This window comes from Gekko japonicus, unplaced genomic scaffold (assembly GCF_001447785.1).
Source record: "Gekko japonicus isolate JY-2015 unplaced genomic scaffold, Gekko_japonicus_V1.1 scaffold2764, whole genome shotgun sequence".
NCBI classification, from domain to species: Eukaryota; Metazoa; Chordata; class Lepidosauria; order Squamata; family Gekkonidae; genus Gekko; species Gekko japonicus.
This window is the reverse complement of record NW_015164743.1, coordinates 73,661-98,592: the sequence shown is the minus strand read 5'-3', so window position 1 is coordinate 98,592 and position 24,932 is coordinate 73,661. Positions and strand designations below refer to the sequence as shown.

Here is a 24,932-nt window from a genome sequence, read left to right as displayed (position 1 = left end):
GGAAGCCTCGGGCAGCTTTCGAGCGGGGAGGGGGTTTAAACCGGAAGTGGCTCGACACCGCAGGAGCGATCAGACGTCAGAAAAGTGTGGCTAGAACCAGAGAATCAGGAAAACACCACTTTGGGACCTGGTATCAAAATACTCCGGGTTAAAGTGGTTTTGAGCCGGAAAGTGACGGCTGGGGACGGGAGGCAGATGTTGACTGTGTGATCGCGCAAATAAAATCCGTTGCTGAAGCGTGACGACGACCAGATCAAACGGCGCGTCTGACCGCACCCAATGTCTCCCAAACTGTCCCCAAACACTTCCTCTTGGTTCACGGATACCAAATGATAGTGGATTTTAAATATTTAATTTCAGTTTTTCGCTAACTGTGATTTCTATTTGACGTTGGATAGCCAACACACAACAGCATTTAATATGTGGCAGGTGACAGGCAGTAGCATCTTGTCTCGAGGGCCCTTCGGAAATTTCATACTGGATTCCTTCCAAAGAATCAAAAATATTAATGTATTTTTATCGTAAAATGTTGTGAAATCTCTACTAGCAACAAATCTACAATATTAGCTCTTATCGGACCTTCTTGCAAGCAAGTGCAAAACTCAATTCCTGATACCGAAAACAGAGAGAGAGAGAAAGAAGCTAGAAAGTAGAACGCTGAAAGAAACTGCGTCACACGAGTCCTGTGTTAGCCCGAGATGCCAAACCTCATTTCACTAATGACCCAAACCAGATTTGATCTCTTGACCCCCAGAGGTGAGTGGCAAAATCCACAAAATACCTTCTATAACTTCCGCTCCCATCTGAATTCAGACACACAAAAAGGGGATATCTTTTGCAATATGACCAGTTTGGGAGGCAGTTTGAAGAAGATGCAGCACAATTCTGATTCCTTTCTGATTCCAGATGGGGGATAAATTCCCTGGGCTTTGGGCTACTGGGGTCATGAGAGGCCACCTACAACACTTTGCGTTCGTTTCCCAACAAGCAGAAACCCAGCCTTCCTTTCGGCTACCTCCTCTGGCAGGTGGGGGCCCCACACAGCGGCATGCCTCCAAGAGAACAAGTGCACACTAAAGCATCTAAAAAAGACAGACCCATCCTAAAGCAACCGCTGCAGGACACCTGTGCGCCAAGGTGCTGTCCCCAGGGTATTTCCTCCTTACCAGCCACAGATAAGGCCTCAAGATGGGTGAAGCTGCTAAGACCTGGGGCACACAGGCCAATCGATCACAGATCGATTCAGCGATCGGGTCAACCTTTAGAACAGTCCTACCACAACCAAGGAGGGAATCGGTTTTCTGGACAACGCACAAAGAAAACTCAAAGCAAGCACTGTAGTTTCCCAGCTCCCTATCTTGAGACAAACTAATTAACGTATGGCAGTGGATGTAGTATAGCCAGGAGATCCGAAGATCGCCTGGCAGCCTGAAACTCTAGCTCTTTTTGTGGTGAGCTGGGTTTATCTTTGGGGCTGAGAGAACTGTGACTGACCCCAGGTCACCCTGCTGGCTTCAAGTGGAGGAGCGGGAAATCGAACCCAGATCTTCAGATTCGAGTCCGCCGCTCTGAACCACTACACCAAACTGGCTCTCTTCAGATAGCTCGCTCACCACATAATCCTGGGACACCTGTCACGGACCCTGGGAACACAGCACAGGACTTGGGGGTAGAGATGTGAAGGCCCGGGAAAAAAAAACGGAAAAATTGATTATGGAACGTTTTATTTTAACATGATGAATAAAATATTTTAAGACAAGGTGTTCAAATATTTTCCAAATCATTTCTAAAATATATATATATGGTATCAGATTGATCTAATTTCTGTGCACTGAGGACAAGCAAGCTGTAGGTTACAAACTGAACTCTCCAATGCAAGAACAAGATGCATTTCTTCCTTTAGGAGGTGCTATTGTCAGAAGACAATAAAAAGGTTTCAGTTTTGTTTTTGCATGTGGGTGGGTATTCTGTTTGTAATAATTGTTTGGATACACTATATTTTTAATATGCTAGTTGTGATAATTTCATGCCAAGTAAAAATGTCCATAGTCATATTTTATGTTCCTAAAGTAACAGAATGACTTTCAATCTAGAAAAGACAAAAGAAATGCTAATGTAGCATTTTTTTCAATTTTTCCAAAAAAATCCGGGTTTTTTTCGGGAAAAAACTGGAAAAAACCCGGGTTTTTTTCCCGAGCTTCAAAATTTCTGGAAATTTTACATCTCTACTTGTGTGTGTGTGTGTGTGTGTGTGTGTTAAGACCTACAATCTGTTGCCGCAGGCTTCTACCCTGGCCCGTTGCATCTCCCCATCTCCCCTTGTGAACTAAGAGCGCCCCTCTAAAACACAACTGACGCTTCCCAGTAGCTGTCAACTGCTTATGAAGTTCAGCTACTCAGAGACAGCTGTCCACCATCACTGAGTTTGCTGCTAGGGAAACAACTGTAAGTCCCCAGTTCCGCAAGCCCAGTAGGAAACCTAACAGGAAAACCTGGTAAGAATTAACAGCATTTCAGAGACATCAGCTTGTCTATTCTGCATGCATGTCTACACGGAGAGAGACAGCGAAACGGTGCCGCTTACCTCAGTGGAGCCGGACTCGTTGCTGGTAAAGGCATTGCCGGGTTTACTCCAGGAATCGGTGCCCGGCGATTGAACCGAGAGAGCTGCTGGAAGAGCACAGAGTTAAGATGCGCTCAGAAGACATGCTAAACCATGGCTTGATCCAACCCTGGTGAAGTGGAGTCATTAACTACCAGTGGTCCAACACAACCCAGAATGGTCCACTGGCACAAAAACCAGGATTTCACACCAGGATTTGTGTGACTTGCCTGAATTGTGACTGATTCCGTTGTCTGAATTCACAAACTAGTGCAGTCTCTCAAGCCAGGGTTTTAAAATGTAATTTTAAAGTTTAACGTGATTTTATCATGTATGTTTTAAATTGTGAGCTGCCTTGGTAGCCCTTGTAAGGGCAGAATGGCGGGGTGTAAATTTTGTAAATAATACTAACTAGCAGTAAAGCCCATTGTAAAAGCAATACAACAAGATCTAGAAAGATGTGATGTGTAACGAATGCATTGGCTGGAAGCAGGTTAAGTACATATTAGCAGTATGTAATAGAAAGGCACAAATGTGGAAGTAAAGTCTCACATACCCTATGTTACACAATAGCTGGTGTCGAAGGTCATACAATGTGGGCCAAAAAATGCAGCACACAGGGCTCTGTGAAGTAATTTCTGCAATTGGGCAGTATGCAAATGTATTTCTGCCTGTGACTGTGTCTGTATTTCTGCTTTGCAGCATGCCTCGGGTCTTTGGTTTCCTGTTTTCTGTGTGTCTGGTCCCATCCTCTATCTCTGCTTGTGTGCGTATCCACTGGCTTTTTTGTAATAACTTGGGCTGGTCCCCCCGCCTCAACTATGCTGACAGCTGTTTACTTGGTGGGATTTTTTTCCATGGTGGAAAGTGTTGCCTCAGCAAACTTGGCTTGGAGGCTAAAGACAGTGGGTTTTGTCCCCTGAGGGAATCAATCGTTGTCCGGCGAGGAGAGTGAAGGCAGCAGCTGTGTTTGCCGGAGAGAAGCAACCGTCTTCTGAGGAAAGTTTTGGTGGGCGCCGCTTCTGTGGGCGGGACCTCAGGCAATGCAGCCAGTGGACAGGGACAGCTTCTGAGGGACACATCATGGAGCCAACTGATTTAGGGGCGTGTGGAATGTTCAGAAAGTGCCACCTCACTACTCAATTATATATAAGGAGAGATAAAGCTGCTGTATACGGAAGATGCCCTGACCTGGACGGCCCCGGCTAGCTCAATCTCATTAGATCTCAGCTGCTAAGCAGGGTCGGCCCTGGTTAGCATTTGGATGGGAGACCTCCAAGGAAGACCCGGGTGACGATGTGGAGGCATCTCCAGTTAAAAGGACCAAGCAGTAGGTGACGTGAACCTCCCTGACCTCAGAACTTGGGAGAGCTGCTGCTAGTCTGAATAGACAATACTGACCCTGAGAGACCAATGGTCTGCTTCAGTGTAATGCAGCTTCATGTGCGTTTAAATGTGTAAACCTGGACCGCAGGGAATTTGGCCCCCAATACCCACACTGGATCCAATCATATAGTGTTGCAAAGCCCACTGAGTTGCCCCCCTATGTTGGCTGCTGAAAAGTCACCAGAATAATGTATTTTAGGGAAACAGGGTTATTACCTAGACTTATTAATTCATTCACGTCTATATTGTCTTTAATACTTGTTTTAAAAGTGCCTTATGTTTATTTTTCTTTCCCCCTTACACCCCAGAACTACTTGCTTTAGTTTCCAGAAGCTGTAAAGGCTAGAAACTTATCTCTTTTTTAAAGTAAAAAAAAGAAGAAGAAAGAAAGCTATGATACGCTGAGGTGCTAAAAAATGCTGTGCCTGAAGCATACAGACTATAGATTCCAGACCCATCCAGCTTACCTGGGCTGTTGGTTTCCCAGATTTCTGTGCCCAGGCTGTTTCCAGACACCGAAACATCACCTTGCTCGAGGCACATGCTGTTCTGCTTCTTGGCAAAGCGAGGGGGCATCCGAGACTGGAGGACACGGCCCTTGGCTGGAACCTGGGGAAGAAAAACACAGGTCTGTGGGATTCCCATGGTCTGCAAAGGTTTTGAACACAGTCTCATGATTTACATCAGAGATGCTGGAAGGCCATCTAAAGGGGAGGCTTGGCAAAGACAGGCCAATGCCAGGATCTAAGACTGGCATAGGGCCCAATTTGCACAGAACACACAAGAGGCAAGAGGGCGCGTTTGGGCCAGTCACACGCTCTCTGCCTAGCCAACCTCACAGGGTTGTTATGAAGATAAAATAAAGGAGGAAAGAACCATGTTAAGTTACACTCAACTCCTTGACAATGTGATAGAAAGATAGACTAAGTAAAGCCCTCCCCACCCAAACGAAAGACTGAGCTCTACTGCCTAGCCAGTCATTCTCCTTTTTGAGAATCACAGAATGAAGTTGGAAGGGACCTCCAGGGCCATTTAGTCCAACCTCCTGGACAATGCAGGAAATTCACAAACACCTCCCCCCCCCACCCCCAGTGACCCCTGCTGTATGCTCAGAAGAGGCCAAAAAAACACTTCCAGGATCCCTGGCCAGATTGGCCTGGAGAAAAATGTTTTCCTGACCCCAAAGTGGTGATCGGCATTTCCCTGGGCGTGTAAGAAAGGGCCACGAGAACTAAGCACTGAGGCAACCCTTCCTGCCCTCCCTTCTCACGATCTGCCTACATTCACAGAATCTGTTTGAAAACCTCCAGAGAAGGAGAGCCCACCACCTCCCGAGGAAGCCTGTCCCACTGAGGAACCGCTCTGACTGTCAGGAAGTTCTTCCTAATGTTTAGCCAAAAATTTTTTTTTTCACGGCTGTTTCAGTTTTTGTGTTTTATTTTAAAATTTCAGCCGGCCTCTTTTATCCAACAAATTTCTGGCCACTGTGTGATACAGAGTGTTGGACTGGATGGGCCTTTGGCCTGATCCAACATTGGCATCTCTTATGTTCTTATGTTCTTAAATAATTCATTTATATTCTGTGTCCTTTGAGAGCATTCGATGAAGCTGATATGCAGTAGATGCATGACGGACAAAAGAAAAATACTTCCTTACAGAACGAACGATTGAAATGTGGGAATTCACTGCCAGAGGATGCAGGGAAGGCCACAGGCACAGACAGATTTAACAGGGGACGAGAAAGATTCATGGAGGACAGGTCCATCAGTGGCTCCGAGCCATGGTGACTAAAGAGAACCTCCATATTCAGAGGCAGTCTATCTCTGAATCCTAGTACCAGGAGGCAACATCAGGGCGAGACCTTGGCCTCTAAGCCCTGTTGTTGGGCCTCCAGAGAAACTGGCTGGCCACTGTGTAAAGCAGGATACTGGACTAAGGCGGACCACTGATCTGATCCAGCAGGGCTCTTCCACTGTTCAGAGAGGTTTACGTTTCAAAAATCTGCTCTGAGCCCACAGGATTAGAGCCAGGCATAAACTCTCTCACACACAGCCAAGGGGAAAGGGTGGTGGTTTGGGGAAAGTGTCCACATACACACTTGTGTTCCATTCTTCATCCTCTTGAGGACCACGTGATAAAACAGCCTCAGTGTTCCCTGGAACTCAGCTTGAAAACGGCTGGCCGAGCATACACCCAGATCTCCTGGGGAAACTGCCTGGGCGCCCCCGACAGCATTCCGGCCCCCCGCTCCTCACCTGGGCAGCCTGCTCCTTCTTCCTCCGCTCCTCCTCCAGCAGCCGCCGCTGCTTCTTTGTCAGGACTTCGATGAAGCCTTCCCCGCCCATCGGGCCCACTTCGCTCTCCTCAGCGGGCCCCGAAAGACGGCTGTCCAGGATGCCATCTGAACAGAAAGGAAAGGATACTTCAGTTTCCTCACTTCTCTTGGCTTCTGTCTTTGGGGCTTGACCATAGCCAAGCAAAAACCCTTCCCACACACAAAAAAAGATCATCAAATAAAAATAAAAAAACGCATAGATACATATCTCCCCCTCTGCACACACACACACACACACGGGCTATGAAAAATATCATGGTTGGGTCCAACGCTCCCTCTCAGCTGTGGAGTCTTGTGAGCAAAAATTCTAGTTTGTGAGCTGCTGGCATGAAAGTTGTGAGGGAGAGATTTGGCTGCTGCGTCAGTCAGTGTGCTCTGGAGCCATCCTTCCTGAGCTCAGACAAAAAGGTGTGAGCCGGAGGCTAAAAAACTGTCAGCTAGCTCACACTTACTCTGCTTAGGCAAGATATAGATTCCAAGGGATTCCCTATCCTAGCAGGTGCTGTCCTTGTAGGAAGGATTGTGTTGAAACTGTTGCCCATTTCAAAACTAATAACCTAATAATCCGGTTACAATCATTTAAGATATACTCTAGATGGTACCTGACTCCAAATCGGTTATTTTTGTGTAAATTTAAAAGTAACCCTAATTGTTGGAAAGGGTGTGGACAAAAAGGTAGTTTCCTGCATTGTTGGTGGAATTGTCCAAAAATTTTAAACTTCTGGGACTTGATTTTGCAAGAAATAAATAAAATAACAGGCTATGTTCTCCCAAACTCGCCGGAATCTGTATTGCTCAACTATTGGCCACAACAAAAATTCACTAAACAAAATATAGAAGTTCTCTCAATATTTCTATCAGCAGCAAAATCATTGATAGCGAAAAAATGGAATCAAGAAGGAATACCAACAATGCAGGAATGGTATTCTAAACTGTGGGACTTAATAGTAACAGATAAAATAGCAACACAACTACTGGTAGCTCAGGCTCAACTAAAAAACATTAACTTTGTGGAAAAATGGTTTGTATGTTTTGATTATATTTCTAACTATGCTACAGGGATACCACAAATGCCAGAAAAGTATAAAAGCATTGCTCTTTATTGAATTTATAGTGTCATAAACATTCTTTTTATGGAAAGTGGATTCACACTGTTATAATATGGTTTTTTATAAGAATTGCAGTTGTGTAAGAAATAAGCATAAATGTATTGAAGTTTAAAGTTATATTTTATAATTTTTATTTCTTTTCTATGTTTGATTGTTATATGGTTAATAAACAATAAAAAAAGTTTAAAAAAGAAAAAGAAACTGTTGCCCGTGTTCTCTTCCAGTGCCCTCTCTATTTGGCGTCCCGTCGGGATCTTCTATATCCCATATTAGGCCATTTTTTAGAGTCCCCTGATGATTTTAGGGTTCTTTTCTTGCTCGATAACACAGACACAGAAATAACCGAAATAACAGCAAAGTTTCTCTGCAGTGCCATGGCCCTACAGCCTGATAAATGTTATGATGAATTAGGTTCTTCTTTATGATGATACGCTGTGATGTTACTCGGCAATTTTAATTTGACTCTGTGTGTACTTAGATTACTGTATTTTTATTTATATGCCAATAAAAGGCTTTGGATTGAGATTGACTCTGCTTAGAGGGAACACTGGTTGGGTCTAGTAAGTCCTCAGCAGAGGACCAAGACGCCAGGATGGCTGAACCCACAGAGGTTGAAACCAAGGCTCCCTCTAGGCTGCGGAGGGGTTTTGTGAGCAAAAATTCTTCTTTGTGAGCTGCTGGCATTAAAGTTGCGAGTCGGCTATTTGCCTACCGCATAAATTCATTTGCTCCGGAGCCATCCTTCCTGAGCGGAGACAAATATGTGTGAGCAGGGGGCCAAAGGACTGTGAGCTTGCTCACACTAACTCGGCTTAGAGGGAACACTGGCTTAGAGGGAACCCTCGGCTTAGAGGGAACCCTGGCAGACCCTGCAGTTCCTGGGCCCTTCAGCTCCCACGGGGGATCAGAGAAAATGCAGCCAGCCATACCTGTCAACCCAGACGCCTGGACAGCCCACGAGCAAAGCTGCAGTCAGAGACCAGGGCTGCTGAGGAAGCCACTGAGGAGATCCTCCTATTATCAAGGACCCCACGGTCACCCCTAGATCCTCAGGAGCAGAGAAGGTGGAAATCCCAGAAGTTTATCTCAGACGGTGGAATAAACGGCTGCCCACCCCAAGGCCTCTCCTCTGGGGAGGGAACATTTCTAATTTTCCGTGGACTGATTCTTCGTCCCGGGAGCACTCGAAGGAGACTCCTCGGCAGACTTACTTCCGTAGCTCAGCTCAAACTGAGAGATGGCCTCTCCCTTCTCGCCAGCTTGCTGCGTGGCAGATTTCTGTTCTCTCTCCGGCTTCTCCCCCAGCCCTTCGGCGCTGTTCAAGGTGGCAGGGGAGCCGTAGACCAAATGGCTGCTGCCGGGGCCGCCGGGGTCCAGGCCTCCTCCTTCTTCCGGAGATCTAGAGAAGACACAGACGTGAGCACCTGACACGGCATTCCACTGAAACAGACCCTTGGTCCATCCAAGCCCGCTGGCCCAGTCTCCCCTCCACCACACAAACTCACGGCCGGAGGCAAGACAGTGTATCTCTCCGTTGCCTCAACTCCTCATCTGACTTAACACTGCCCGACCTTACAGGTTTGCTGCTAGGATTACTGGCAATGTTCCCTTTAAGCTGTGGAGTCCCGTGAGCAAAAATTCTACTTTGTGAGCTTCTGGCATTAAAGTTGTGAGCGAGCTATTTGGCTGCTGCATAAATCAGTTTGCTCTGGAGCCATCTTTCCTGAGCTAAGACAAAAACGTGTGAGCCGGAGGCTAAAAACCTGTGAGCTCACTCACACTAACTCAGCTTAGAGGGAACACTGATTACTGGCACAGAGTTTTATGCATGCACACGATGCCACACTACCCTAGAAGAATCACATTTTTAAATCGATTTTTAAATTACTGAAGCAGCTGGCATGGGTCACACCACGCTTGATGCTAATCCAGCTCACCTTTCACAAAAGAGGCGGAGGCGGAAGAGGTGGAGGAGGAGGAAGAGGAAGAGGAGGAAGAAAAAGAGACTTGATTCATCCCCTGCCCTGCACTCAGAGCAGCTTACAATCTCCTTTCCCTCCCTCTCCCCGCTACAGACACCCCGTGAAGTAGGTGGGGCTGAGAGAGCTCTTTCGAGAACTGCTCTGAGAGAGCTGTGACTGGCCCAAGGTCACCCAGCAGGCATCATATGGAGGGAGAGTGGGGATCAAACCTGGTTCTCCAGATTAGAGTCCGCCACTCTTAACCACTACACCACGCTGGCTCTCAAGCAAGTTTCTAGTCATCACTGGGTGGCGGGGAGGGGCTTGAAATTTCATCAGTGGTTTTCTGTAATCCAGTGTGACCTACAGTGGCTTGGGGGGGGCGAAGTATTCACCGTCACCAATGGGAATTCTATCACTCCCTGTTTCCAGCTTCCTCATCCTCTCTTGGCTCCCAGCCTCCGATTTCCTATTAGAAAAGAGTGCCAACAAGGTGGGGGGGGGGGATGAGGAGCAGTTGAGAGCCAGTCTGGTGTAGCGGTTAAGTGCACGGACTCTAATCTGGGAGAACCGGGTTTCATTCCCCCACTCCTCCGCTTGCACCTGGCTGGATGACCTTGGGCAAGCCGTAGTTCTGATAAGAGCTGTCCTTGAAAAAGAGCAGTTTCTGTCAGAGCTGTCTCAGCCCCACCTGCCTCACAGGGTGTCTGTTTTGTTTTGTTTTAAAAGCCCAAAGGCTGTAGAAGGTCGGTAGTTCAGCAGTTCGAGACCCAAGTGTGCCGCATAACAGAGTGAGCTCCCGTCTCTAACTCCAGCTCCTGCCAACCTAGCAGTTCGAAAGCAAGACATTGCAAGTACATAAATAGGTACCACTTCAATGGGAAGGTAACAGCGTTCCGTGCGCCTCGGCGTTTAGTCATGCCGGCCACATGACCACGGAAATGTCTTCGGACAGCGCTGGCTCTTCGGCTTTGAAACGGAGATGAGCACCGCAACCCTAGAGTTGGATTCGACTGGCTTTCGAGCAAGGGAACCTTTACCTTTACTTACATAACTACAAAGAAAATATTAGGAAGGGAACTACAACTAGGGATAAAGGAAAGATAACCACACTATGCTAAAACCCCAAGAGGAGGAGATCTTATCCCTGTTAGTATGATTGTTAGTACCAAAAGTGTTCATATCACAATGTCTGTTGTGGGGAGGGGAAGGGGAAGGAGTTTGTAAGCCGCTCTGAGACACCTCCGGATAGTGATGCACGGGGTATAAATCCAATCTCTTCTTCTTCTTATTCCCCAACAGTCACTGCTCACAAGACATTTTTTGTTTTACAGATGAAACCAGCTGCCATGCACCGACTGCACATCTTCCCTTCAAAATGCAAGTGAGCACTGAACACTGACCCTCAGCTCACAGGTACTTTTCGACTAGATTCGAGTCCAGTAACACCCTAGAGGCCAACAACATTTGGGGCAGGGCCGGCTCGAGGTGTTTCTGCGCCCTAGGCGAGGCTGCCTTGTGGCGCAGATGCCAACCTCCCGGTGGGGCCTGGCGACCTGGAGACCTCTGGAGCCAGCCACCCTTTTGCTGCCGCCACCACCGCCTCTCCCCCCGCCACCACCAAAGGGGGGAGGAGGGGGGGAGGCACAGCTTGGCGCCCCATCCAAGGCCCGGCGCTCTAGGCGAATGCCTACTTCGCCTAGTGGGTGAGCCGGCCCTGATTTGGGGGTATAAGCTCTGAGAGTCAAAGGTCCTTTTGATCAGATCTGACAAAGGGGAACTTTGACTCTCGAAAGCATATCGCCCGAAAACCTTGCTGGTCTCTGCGGTGCGAGTGGACTCAAATCTGGTGGTTGTACTGCAAACCAGCATGGCTACCCTCTGAAACAAAGACCGTGCTGGCCTGTCTGCAGCAGCAGAGAAGAGCAAGAGTCCAGGAGCACCTTGAAGATGAACAAAATTTGCGGCAGGGGAGGAGCTTTCGTGAGTCACGGCTCCCTTCTTCGGATACATAGTCCAGCCTTGTGAGAGTGGCAACTTGGGATGCGATCACACACAAAAAAAACAATCCGCTTCCAATCCACTTTCCAACTCAATTTTGCCAGTTCGCGCAGTAAAATCCAGTTGGAAGGTGCACTGAAAGTGGATTGTTTTGTGTGCGTGACCGCAGCCTGAGCCAGTAAAATTAGGAGGGGTGATTCCCACTGGAAGACATTTATGTGCTGTTTAGGCTTCAAGGCCAACTGCCCCCATGTTCAGTTCTTTCACTAAGTGACAGCACTCTATGCTTCTTGATTGAAGACGACACTTCAAAAGCAGCAAACACAATGCACCGAAGAAGATCCAATTTGAAACGAGCGACTGAACCGGGGCTCGTCTTTGTGGGTTTTGAAGGTGCACAACAGGTGCTTTTGAAGACTTTTCATTTGTATTGTTTGACATCCTTTATGGCAGGTGTGTCAAACATGTGGCCCAGGGGCCGGATCAGGCGCCCAGGGGGCCGGATCAGGCCCCCGGAGGGCTTCCATCAGGCCTGCTGTGGAACTGGCCATCTCCTGCTTCCAGTTCTGCTGTTGCTGCTGCTGCTGCTGCAAAATAGCTTGCGTTGCCAGACTCTCTTAATCACTCAGCCATTTCATGTTTTAACCTGGCTCCTAGGCTCAGAGCTTTGAGCATCAGATTTCTGTGGTGAATGTCAATAAATCAAAAGTAGGTTTGCCGCTTACAGATACACACTTGAACAGCATACTCAGGATTGCAACAGCACAGACATTTTGATGCAATGATTCAGAGCGAGAAGTGTCAGTGATCAGATACGGTTAAATAAGAAAAATATTGCAAGAGTGCTACCGTTTTAAACATGTTTCTATTTTAAGTTAAAAAAATCCCTCCGTGTTTGTGTGCTTTATAAAGTTTATATCTCCGCTACCTGGCATTACATTTCATGACACACATGGCCCGGCCCAACAAGGTCTTCATTTATGTGAGATCCGGCCCTCATAACAAATGAGTTCGACACCCCTGCTTTATGGTTATTTGTGAGCAATTCGTACATGACTTGTTTGTGCCTCATTTTGTATACAACATTAAGGTGGTATTTATTATTCTGAGATGGTGTACTTTAATAATTATTTAACATCACCATTTTCATTCTTTAATTTCCCCCCCAAAATTTATTTCTTAATACATAATATTAGACAACACTGTAACAATTATTTAGACTTTATATACGGGCTTTATATAGCGTGTGCTGGTGGTTTTTGCTTTTGACTTGCACTTATTCAGATACTTCAGATCTGAAGAAGTGAGCAGTGACTCACAAAAGCTCTTACCCGGCCACAAATGCTGTTAGTCTTGCTCTTCTCTGAAACTAAGGGACTTTTCAGTGATTGCAACTTTTACAAGTTACTTTTATAACGGACGCAAGATGCTTGCAAGTTGATCCTGGGAATCAGCCCCTGGTATAAACTGCCCATGATTTGTTATGGCTCCCCCCACCCCAATTGAAGGGGGGGAGGGAAATTTAAAGGGGGAAGGAGGAGGAGGAGGAGGAAAAAAAATTGGATTTATACCCCATGGCCCTTCACTACCCAAAGGAGTCTCAGAGGGGCTTACAAACTCCTTCCCCTTCCCCTCCCCACAACAGACTCCCTTGTGAGGTAAATGGGGCTGAGAGAGCTCTGAGAGAACTGCTCTTTCAAGGACAGCTCTGACAGAACTACGGCTTGCCCAAGGTCATCCAGCAGCTGTAAGTGGAGGAGCAGGGAATCAAACCCAGTTCTCCCAGATTAGAATCCGCGCACTTCACCATTACACCAAGAAGATGGAGAAGCAAGAAAATTCCCAGGCACATCAGAATGGGACAGGATGGCCACAAGGTGTGAGACGTAGAGGAAGGGCCTGAGCCCAGAGACCATTCCGCCCTTTCTGAGTGAACCGGCACTGCCATGGTCCATGACACCAGCCCATCAGTTTCTTTTGAGAAAATTTCTCACACAACTTTGACCAACTTGTGCATTTTTTTCCTAGAAAGGTTCACATGACAGGAAATTTATTTCTCATATTACAGAGCAGCAACTAATGAAAGACGGTCAAACTCTGAAGAGAGAGTATATTCCCCAAAGGGCAACACTATCTCTAAACGTCAGCAAAAGGATGTGGGGACACTCTGTTGACATAGAATCATAGAGTTGGGAGGGACCTCCAGGGTCATCTAGTCCAACCCCCTGCACATTGCAGGAAATTCACAACTACCCTGTTTCCCAGAAAATAGGTACTACCCAAAAAATAAGCCCTAGCAGGATTTCTATGCATTTGTGGTATAAGCCCTAGTGTGTCTTCTTGAGAAAAAATAAATATAAGACAGTGTCTTATTTTCGGGGAAACACGGTGCCTCCCCCTCACACCCCCCAGGAATCCATTCCACGCCCAGGAGATGACAAAAGAATCCCAGAATCCCCGGGCAAACTGGCCTGGAGAACAATTGCTTCCTGACCCCAAAGTGGTGATCAGCATTTCCCTGGATGTGTAAGAAAAGGCCACAAGAACGAAGTACCGATGCAGCCCTTCCTGCTCTCCCTTCTCACGATCTGCCTAAGTTCACAGAATCAGCGCTGCTGTCAGATGGCCATCTAGCCTCTGCTCAAAAACCTCCAAAGGAGGAGAGCCCGCCTCCTCCCGAGGAAGCCTGTTCCACTGAGGAACGGCTCTAAGTGTCAGGAAGTTCTTTCTAAAGTTTAACCGAAAACTCTTTGGAATTAATTTCAACAATCGGCTCTGGTCCGACCTTCTGGGGCAACAGAAAACAACTCCGTACCGTCCTCTCTATGACAGCCCTTCAAGTAGTTGGAGATGGTTATCGCATCACATATCTGTCTACTGCAAGACCTTCTGCTGCACAGAGGCGGCAATGTCCTCCCTTAACAAAAGCATCTACATTTATTTAAAGGGTTGCAGAGGTGATACCTTTTGCTTTTTATCTGTGCTCCGCTGGACTGGCCTTCGTAGTGGGAAGAGGTCCCACTTCCGCTAGTTCTTCCACCTTTTTCGCCATATCCTGCCGGATCGACCTTCCTGCTTTGTCGGTCCACAAGGGGTCTCTGACTGGAAAAGCTCCTCTTGGCCTGCTCCCTCTTCTCCCCCAAGCCGCCGCCGACAAGACTGCCGTCCAGCTGGGCGTCGCTCTCCGAGACGCCCTCGCGTCTCTCCCGCCTCTCGCTGAAGTCGCTGCTTTCGGAGGCTGTCTCCCACTCCTCGTTGGCGTGGTCGGACGAGTTCTGGTAGGGCAGTTCGGGAGATCTTCGGACGGAAGTGCCGTTCCGGTCCGTCACGTTCAGCTTTGCTCCCCTGGGCCACTGGCAAGCTAAGAGGTTGGTTCCGCCATCCTCGGGGCTCCACTGCCCAACAGACTCCCGCTCCTGCCTCAAGCGCCTGAACCTGGGGGGTTTGTCTTGGCGTGGCGGACGCCGTCGACGGAAGGGGCGGTTCTCGGTGTTTTCGGGGTCACCCCCGTAATCCTCCGGGAAGTAGTTCCTCTTGTCAATGGGATCCTCCTCAAAGGCCCGCCTGCTAAAGGAGTCTGGGGGCTTATAAGAGTCTTGGCCGTAGTCCCTGTCGGGCTGGCGCCTAACCCCAAAGGTGTCCAAGGGTGTGCCATGGCTATACTCCTGCCACGTGCTTCCCCCGCTCCTCCCTTGCCACTGCAGCGGTTCCTTGGAAACAAAGCCTCTTCGCCCATACCCGGAGTTGCTAAGCCTGGGTGGCAGCGAACGGCCAAACGCTCGTGGGCCCCTCGTCTTCGCATCCAAGCCGGCGTGGTCCTCCGAATAGATCTTATTGGACCGCCAGGAGTCCTGGAAATCTCCTTTCTTGAGATCGCCCTCCTCCCTTTCCGCGAGCGAGCCTTCGTTGCTGTTCTCAGAGCCCCGCTGACGGCGCCGTTTGGGGAGCTCTTCGTACTCCGAACCTTCGCTGTGGGTCTCGCTGGCGATCCTGCGCCTGGGCTTCCCGCGCGGAAACTCCTCCGGCTGGTTAAACTCCCTCAAGGCCCGCCCTCGGCTGCTTCTTTGGGCGCTGCTGACCACATTGTTGTTGCTGTTGTTGTAGGCTCCCCGGGTGCCACTGGCGGTGGTGCTGCCGCCGCCTCCTCCGCCACCGCAGCCGACCGCGCTGCCGCGGCCTCTGAACGTGAACTCTCTGAATCCTCGGCCACGGCCACGGCCCCTCCCGCCAAAAGCCTGCTCCTCGTCAATGAAGATCCAGTTGCTCCTTTTGGTGGGGGGAAGGTCGCCGGAGTCCCGTGCTTGATGCTTGCCCTCCCAGGCCTTCCCATTCTCCTCCTCCTCCTCCTCCTCCTCTTCCTGCTGCTGCTGCTCCTCGTCTTCCTGAGGTCTGTCGGCTTCTCGGACAGCAGCCCGAGATGAGCTCTTGTTGTCCAGCAAATGGTAGCGAGCGGACTGGAGCAAAGCTTCTGAATTGTCGTCGCCCACCTCGGTAGTCTTTTGAGGCGGGGCCTTCTCCTCAGCCGGGTGGGAGGCTTCTTCTACCTCCACCTTAACCTTCTCTAGCTCTTTCTCCTTTTCCTCAACTTTGAGAGCTTTCAGCACCGGCTTCTTTATCGGGCCAGATCTACGAGCCCTTCCCATTTGCTCCTGCTGCTGGTTGCTGCCGTTCCGGTTCTCGGGAGTCCATCCTGTCTCGGCAGGGGCTTGTTTGGTGGTGGCTCCTTCTTTCCTCCATGCCTCATCACTAAACGGCTGTTCGTCCCGGGACACCTCCTCCTCTGCAGAAGCCGTCCCATCTGTGGGTTTTGGATAATGGCTGACGTCCCAGCCATTGTACTCTGCTTTCTTATCAGCAGGGGGCAGGCTGGGCTCAAAGGGGGAATTCCTCAGGTTCATGTGGCGGGAGTCCGACATGCATGCGTCTGATGTGCTTTCCTGGCTCTGGAAGAGGCGGTCCTGGCTCATCCGCTGGGAGGAGGTGATGCAGCTGTCAAAGTTTGCTTGGGTCTTCTCATCAAAGGCATTTAAGTAGTCATCCCTGGACTCCTCAAAGAGATCTCGCTGGGTGTTCATGCTAGATGGCACTGAATAAGTGCTGTCATTCCTAAAAAATGACCCAAACAAGCTGTCAAGAAAGGGGCTCAGAGCCATGCAAGTTTTCTTTCTCTACCTGAATTCTAGATCTGCACTCTCAGCTGATTCCCTGGTTTATTCAAAAACTCACAAAACCACTGCACCATATGAATATGTAATTTTTAAATATCCGATTTTAATACGTCCTAGGCCATTTGGGGTTGCCTCAGCTTCTCATATAAAACAAAAATATCTGAAGGCGTGCTGCACGACAGACAAATGAAGCATAGGTAAGTGAGAAAGGTTGAAATCTAAATGCAATTTAATGACTTTTTTTAATTTACCGTTTGAAAATCGGATTACTTGGCATTCAATATGTAAAAAACAGAAAATACAAGCTTATCCTACATAAAGCACCCTTCTTCACAAGACAGCTAAAATTAGATTAACAAGCACATTTCAAGATTTACAAATAGGGTTGTGCACACACAAAAAATAGGCTTTTTACAGATTTGAGTCCACTGGACTGGAAAAATATCGGTATTTCCCGATATTCCCAAATCCCAAAATCGATATGATATTGGGATTTGGGTAAATAATCGGGAAACCTGAATTTATTCAGCATTTTAAAATGCATGCTCCCTTCACTTGCAGATATGTGCCACGGTGGGGGGGTGACTATGCCAGTGAATGGAAGGCATTTAAAAATGCTTTCCCTTCACTCATGGGAGTTGTACTGCCACGACAGCGTGCCTCCACGAGTGAAGGGAATGCTTTCTCCAAGCCACACCACTACAGTGGTGGTGGTGCGACTCGATGACATAGCTGGCCCAAATAAAAGCCGAATAATAACGGCTTCTATTCAGGCCAGCTATATCGGCAGCTGAAGCAGATTGTCTAATCTGCATTCGACTGAATAAATACCCGAAAAATACCGATAAGGTATTTCTTGGGTATTTGTTCGGTTTGGTTTGTACCGAACACACACCCCTATTTACAGACACAATTCAGGAGTGCCCTTTCCCCCAAATTTATTTTTGAGAATACAAAAGCATTTTGGTCAAATGGTCTCTAGAACAGCTTCAGCTCCACCATGCAGATGTTAGCCCCACCCTTTCATCTGCACAACCAGGGTCTCCTGGGGTCCCCACATTAGCTGCTTTGGAGCTGGCTTTTTTAACCTGTAGAAAAGGTGGTTCACCCATCCCAAGCCATCTTTCAATGTCTCAAGCTCTTTGCCCCTCCCACAATAAGCACTTCTCCAGCATGAGCAACTGACAGCCAGCCCAAGGCAAAAGTGCTCTCACCTGGCACGCAGTCCCTCCCCGGAAATGCCCTCTGTCTGCTTGGGGCGTGAGATGGGGCAAGTCTTGCTTTGCAAAGGGGTGAAACTCTCCTGACCCCATACTGGGGCACACTCCGCAGAAAAAACTTTCCTGTCCTGTTGGACTGAGGACTGGCAGCTCTGCTCTTCTGACTGACAGGCAGTCCCATTGATGGAGTCCTGTTGGATGACGGGCTTCATAATCCCTGTAGAGAGAGTGTAAACCAGGCGTAAGCAACGACTGAATGCAAAATACGGCCCCTGCTTAAAAAGTAACTGCTAACCAGGGACAGATGTGATCTGGTGGGTGGGGGAACGTGGCTCAGGACTAGCATTTTGCAGGCAGAAGGTCCCGGGTTCGATCTATTTAAAACATTTATTAGCTGCCTTTCTTCCTTATGGGCTCAAGGTGGCTTACAACATCGATAAGACACACAAAATAGAGACCAAAATTTCAACTCGCAACACAGTTCTTGCTGGCAAACTTAACCAAATGTGGTCCTGTGTGTAACCGTCTTCAGCTGCCTCCCCTGGGGAGGTTGTTCCATAACCATGGGGGCTGCCACTGAAAAGGCCCTCCATCGTCTACCCACCAAACAAGCTTCCCTGATTGACGGGACCGTCAGGAGGGCCTCACCCCTGTGATCTTTATTCCCGGGCAGGCAGGAACATATATGGGAGAAGATGGTTCTTCAGATACCCGATCCCAAGCCATGTGGGGCTTTAAATCCCTGGCATCTCTAGAAAAAACATCAGTAGTAACAAGTGCTGGGAAAGACATTCCCACTGCCTCAGGCTCTGAAGCAGGGGTGTCAAACATAAGGCCCGGGGGCCAGAACTGGCCCGCCCAGGGCTCTCATGCGGCCCGTGAGCAACTGATTGTTTATCTATTTAATTAATTGAATTTCTAGCCTGCCCTTCCAAACACAGCAGGGCTGGGTTACAACAGAAATGTACACCGTTAAGATAAAACGATTTTAAACACAGTTTATCCAATATTTTAAAAACATCTATAAAGCAGCAAATAGTGCAGAGGATGGCAAACAAAGACGGTTAGTAAGCGGCCCCAGAGGACATTCAGTACGTATGCGTACTGAAAATGTCGCCTTCTTCTTAAGCCGCTCTGAGACACCTTTGGGTAGTGAAGGGCGGGGTAGAAATCCAATCTCTTCTTCTTCTATTTATTTATTGAGGCGTTTATCCCACCCTTGTGCCAGAATTCCAAACGTGCCCACAGGCTCAAAAAGGCTGGGAGCCCTCTGGTCTAGAGGCTGCCGACTAGAAGGAGAAACCAAGAGGAACCGCCCAGCAAAACTAGGCTGAGTCAACGGAAAGAGTTAACGAGACCGGGAAGAGGGGAAAAATGCAAACCCTTACCTGATGGATGGAGGGCAGAAGGGTAGAAATCCACCGGGGGGCGCCCCTGGGCCACGCGAGGATCCATGTAAGAAGGCATCATCATCCAGCGGGGGTCGAAGCCCAGCATCTGCGGGTGGGGCGGGTAGAACGTTCGCTGCGGGTGGGAGGACGGAGGGTACACCTGGGGCTGCTGCCAGCTCGACATCTTGCTGTACAACTGGTCCTAGAGTGACAGAGAGAGAGAGAGAGAAAGGTCCAGACTGGCACCCGTGAGCATGGAGCACATCGACGACAGCGCAAGGAGAGCCTCCGAACTGTAAACTCCCCTCTGGCTGAAATGCAGGACAAGAAACACATGGGACAAGCACACAAATACACCCGGCTTCACGATCCACGGCGAGTATTCTCCTGCACAAGCCTCACTGAAACAAGCCCCCCCCCTTCCTGAGGCCCACCACCATCCATCCACAAGGGCTTCACTGTCTGGACCCTATTCCAGGCTGGGCGATGCTGCAAACGGCAGGGGCGGGGGCGGGGCGTGCCAGGCCCCAAAAGGATCAACCCCCTCAGAGTGCGCTCCCGCATGACTGCCTCTTCAACCTCCCCACTGCAAGGAAGACTGCTTTTAGAAGAGAAGAAGAAGAGATTGGATTTATACCCCACCCTTCACTACCCAAAGGTGTCTCAGAGCGGCTGACAAACTCCTTTCCCTTCCCCTCCCCACAACAGACACCCTGTGAGGTGGGTGGGGCTGAGAGAGCTCTGACACAAACTGCTCTTTTTCAAGAACAGCTGTGCCAGAGCTTGCGACTGACCCAAGGTCGCATCAGCAGGTGCAAGTGGAGGAGTGGGGAATCAAACCCGGTTCTCCCAGATTAGAGTCCGCGCACTCAACCACTACACCACTACAGCAAGCTCACCTGAAGGAGATTTTAAAAGGCCAACCTGGGGCCATTCCTGCAGTGGATCCGCCTGCAAAGAAGCCCACCTCCCCGTCACCCGTGTCCCTGACTGTGGCTCAATAACAGGAAGCATGCTGGGGTTGCCACCAGCCCTACCGGGGACTCCAAAGGAATGAGGACTGGTAGCCAGTGTTCCCTCTAAGCTGAGTTAGTGTGAGCTGGCTCACAGTTTTTTAGCCTCCGGCTTACACATTTTTTGTCTTGGCTCAGGAAGGATGGCTCCAGAGCAGTGTTCCCTCTAAGCTGAGTTAGTGTGAGCTGGCTCACAGTTTTTTAGCCTCCAGCTCACAGATTTTTGTCTTAGCTCAGGAAGGATGGCTCCAGAGCAAACTAGTTTATGCAGTAGCCAAATTCCTCACTCACAACTTTAATGCCCATAGCTCATAAAGTAGAATTTTTGCTCACAAGACTCCAAAACGTAGAGGGAGCATTGCTCCAGAGCAAACTGATTTATGCAACAGCCTAATCGCTTGCTCACAACGTTAATGCCAGTAGAATTTTTGCTCACAAGGCTCCACAGCTTAGAAGGAACATTGCCGGTAGCCCAACTCTGCTGTCACTCACAGTGTGTGAGAGCCGGTTTGGTGTAGTGGTTAGGAGCGCGGACTCCAATCCGGGAGAACCGGGTTTGATTCCCCACTCCTCCACATGCAGCTGCTGGTGTGACCTTGGGTCAGTCACAAGTTTTCTCAGAGCTGTTCTCTCAAGGTCAGTTCTCAAAAGAGCTCTCTCAGCCCCACCTGCCTCACAGGGCATCTGTTGTGGGGAGGGGGAGGGAAAGGAGGTTGTGAGCCGCTCTGAGACGCCTTCGGGTAGTGAAGGGCGGGAGTATAAATCCAATCTCCGCTTCTTCTTCAGTACCTTGCACCCCCCCCCCTCAGCTGTTGCTTTGGCATTGGATCGGAACCTCATACCTGCTGTTGTTGCTGTCGCTGGAACCGTGGCGGGAGTGATTTGGGGTACTTGCTGAATTCCTGGCCTGGAGACACCGCCTCTCGCAGCTCTTCCTCGCTGCTGCTCCGATGAGCCACTGATGCCACGGGGGTCTCTTCTTCCACATAACCAGACGTGGCTTCCTGGCTGTGAAAGTCAGGATTGGCTGGGGACGAGAGAGGGGAAGAAGAACAGATCTCAGCCTAAACTGACCGTCCACCGGCTCCTCGGTGGGATCGTGCAAACTGTCACCCTGGCTTAGAAAACATTCCTCTTCTCTGCTCCACTGTTAAAGGCAGGGCTCTTTTTGTAGAAAAAGCCCAGCAGGAACTCATTAGCATAATAGGCCACACCCAACAGTAGAAACTCATTAGCATATTAGGCTACACCCCATGTTACCAGAAGTGTGGTCATCCAGCCAACACCCACCTTTTGCTTCTTATTCTATTTACTTTGTTTATTGTCAAAACCCAGGGCTTTTTTTGTAGCAGGAACTTCTTTGCATGTTAGGCCACACACCCCTAATGTAGCCAATCCTAATGAGTTTCTGCCATCGGGTGTGGCCTATTATGCTAATTAGTTCCTGCTGGGCATGGCCAACGTGGGAGCCAGCCGGAACTCCGTTCCTGTGCGTTCCTCCCCCAAAATAGCCCTGGTTACAGGAATGTCTTCCCAAAACCTGCAAAGGACTTCAGGGAACCCACCATTCTGGGAAATTGACCGTTCAACACATTTGACACAGTTCTGCATTGGCATTGATTGAATTGTCTGCTGATTTTATTATTTTATTTATTAAATTAGACTTCTAAACCACCCTCCTCTGTAAAAACAGGGCTCAGGGCGGTGTACACCAATAAGAATGTTCATATAGTCATTTAAGAATTAAAAGAACAACAATATAACAAAAATACAATAACCAGCCTGATGATACTAAGACTACCAGTTGTGCCACTTTGTGCCAGTTTGGTGTAGTGGTAAGTGTGCGGACTCTAATCTGGGAGAACCGGGTTTGATTCCCCACTCCTCCTCTTGCACCTGGCTGGATGACCTTGGGCAAGCCGTAGTTCTGATAAGAGCTGTTCCTGAAAAAGAGCCGTTTCTGTCAAGAGCTCTCTCAGCCCTGCCTAACTCACAGGGTGTCTGTTGTGGGGAGGGGAAGGGAAAGGAGTTTGTAAGCCGCTCTGAGACTCCTTTGGGTAGTGAAGGGCCGGGTATAGGAGTGCCAGACAGGTGGGAAACCACCGCTGTCTTCAACCCAATGCCCGGTGGAACACCTCTGGCTTACAGGCCCTGCAGAACTGCATTAAATCCCGCAGGCCCAGATGTCATTTGGCAGTGGCATTTACCGCCGCAAGGCAAGCCCAGGTAAGAACAAGGACTCATGCAGAGACTCAAGCAGGCCAGTCTATTCTGTGGGCAGTTTGGGTTCCTGGGAACCTTTGGATTTTTAATTAAATTTACTTCTAGCCAGCACTCTAGGATTTCTCGGGCAATTGAACTCCATCCAACCCCCTTCCCACCAAGGAACTCAGGGGCAGCGTTTTATCCTCGCAACGCACCTGTGAGGTCGGTCCGGTTAAGTGAATGTGGCAAGCCCAAGATCAAACCCCTTCGTTTCAGAGCGGCCTGGGGATTTGAACCTGGGTGTCCTCAGTCTTGGTCTGGTGTTCTAACCATTGATCCCCACTGCCTCAGTGAAGCACGGCCATGACTGGTCTAAAGGGCTGGTCTGAAGAGACGTCCCAGCTGCTTTCTACAGTGACCTTCCTCTGGGCCAAGCTACTGACATCGAAGAGTGCCCCAACTAGCGCATCCCTACCTCTTCGGATCGCGTGGCTGTTCTCGGGAGCAGCATTCTTCTCTGGCCCGGAGGGTCTGGACTCTTCCGCCTCGGCATGCTTGGGGCCCTCTCCTCCTCCTCCTCCTTTCTGGGCCAACCGGCACTTCTGGTCCAGTTCTTTCAGTTTGGCAGCACAGGCCGCCAGGCGCTCCTCCCGGGCCCGCCGCTCCTCCTCCTCGCGCCGCCTCCTGGCCCGCTCCACAGCCTCCGACATCTCCGAGTGAATAAACTTCTGCCTCAAGGGAAGCTTCTCCTCCTTCTCCTCGGAAGACTGCTGCCTCAGGCATGCTAGTGGGGGCTTCTGGGAAAAGAGGCGGAAGCCAAATGAAGGGGAGGGAGGAAAGGCAAGGAGTTGTTTTTAAGAGGCAACCTCAAGACGTCTGCTTGGAAGAGAAAGAGAGGTGGCCAACTTGATTCGTTTTCAGACTTGTGGAACTCACTGCCTCAGGAAGTGACACTGGTACCTGGCATTTTTGGCCACCGTGTGACAGAGTGTTGGACTGGATGGGCCACTGGCCTGATCCAACATTGGCTTCTCTTATGTTCTTATGTGGTGGCAGCTACAAGCATGGACGGCTTCAAGAGGGAATTAGATAAGCATACAGAGCAGAGATACATCGGTGGCTCTTAGCCACTGATGTATAGAGAGGAACTCTCAGTCTGGGGCAAGTGATGCTCCGTCTTCTTGGTGCTTGGGGGTGGGGGTAACAGTGGGAGGGCTTCTAGTGTCCTGGCCCCAGTGGGAGGGCTTCTAGTGTCCTGGTATAGATAGGGGCTCTGGGGCAAGTGATGCTCTGTCTTCTTGGTGCTTGGGGGGGGGGTCAACAGTGGGAGGGCTTTTAATGTCCTGGCCCCACTGCTGGACCTCCTGATGGCACCTGGTATTTTTGGCCACCGTGTGACAGAGTGTTGGACTGGATGGGCCACTGGCCTGATCCAACATGGGCTTCTCTTATGCTCTTATGTACACTGACAACTATTATAGAGCAGTATGGGAAAGGTCCTGGACAAAATTCGTGGAGAATGAGTCCACCAGTGGTTACTAGCCGCGTTAGCAAAACGTTCACAAGTGGCATGGCTCTGAATTCCAGTTACTGGTGGGCAAGTAATGAGGAGACACTTATATCCAGAATTAAACTTTGTTGGGCTTCAAGGTGCCACTGGACTCAGACCTTGCCCTATTGTTTCAGACCCACACGGCTACCCAGATGAATCTATTTTCATGGGACTGGTTCAAGGTCAGGACAGGTTTTACGGCTTGCTTCACACATGAACGTGTGTTATACGTTCAGATGAGTACTGTCTACTCGAACTGGCAGCAGCTCTCCAAGGTCTTGGGCCTTTCACATCACCGACTGCCTGGTCCTTCTAACCAGAGACTGAACCCGGGACTGTCTGTGTGCCAAGCAGAGGCTCCACCGAGCCATAGCCCCTCCCCACAATGCCCCTTCTTTTGCCCTTCGCGGAGATGAAGAGAAAGCACCCGTTTAAGGAAGAGCCGACTGCTTAGGAAATGCCGAGTACCTGATAATCCGAAGGGGGGGCCCAGCCGTTCACCTTCCTCGACGGCGGCAGGCCTTCTTGCGCTTTTCGGATTGGCCGAGCCAAGCCAGTCGGGTCGCCCCAGTGCTTCCCTTCCTCTGGGAGGTGTTTGGCATCTGCGCTGTCCGCCGAGCTCAGGGAGAGCTGCCGCTGCCTCCGAAGGTCCCAGCTGTTCCTGCCGATTCAGGCACCTTGGATGCTCAGCAGTTCCAGCTGGGCTTCAAAAGGACCCATTCCCCCTCCCCACCAGGACAGGGGGTGGCCCGTCGCCAGCTCAGAGGGGCTGGGAGAGACCAGAAGGGGATAATTCCCCTGCTTAACTATAACATCTGAACTGCCAAGCTTTGTCAGTTCTAGCCCCGTGCTGGTGTGAGCAACCAAGCCCTGTCCTAGCTCATCGTCTACCCAGCGATTCGAAAGCTCCGGCAAGTAGATAAATTGGGGACCACCCGTAAGGGGGTGGGGCACACCACTGCCTTTGGGAAGGTGTTAGCTGCCGAGTG

At 49.6% G+C, this 24,932-nt stretch overlaps 1 protein-coding gene across 1 annotated transcript in view; it reads right to left on the bottom strand.

The window, feature by feature from the left end:
• The window catches only part of PRRC2B (proline-rich coiled-coil 2B), an 82,864-nt gene that overhangs the window by 33,224 nt on the left and 24,708 nt on the right, over positions 1-24,932 (bottom strand). The window contains exons 10-19 of the mRNA XM_015409628.1: positions 24,412-24,604; positions 22,867-23,188; positions 21,029-21,213; positions 19,171-19,375; positions 17,777-17,999; positions 14,359-16,500; positions 8,644-8,831; positions 6,244-6,389; positions 4,456-4,597; positions 2,585-2,667 (exon numbers count right to left, since the gene is read on the bottom strand). Coding sequence (XP_015265114.1) covers positions 2,585-2,667; positions 4,456-4,597; positions 6,244-6,389; positions 8,644-8,831; positions 14,359-16,500; positions 17,777-17,999; positions 19,171-19,375; positions 21,029-21,213; positions 22,867-23,188; positions 24,412-24,604 — 3,829 coding nt within the window. The remainder of the gene's footprint in view (positions 1-2,584; positions 2,668-4,455; positions 4,598-6,243; positions 6,390-8,643; positions 8,832-14,358; positions 16,501-17,776; positions 18,000-19,170; positions 19,376-21,028; positions 21,214-22,866; positions 23,189-24,411; positions 24,605-24,932) is intronic.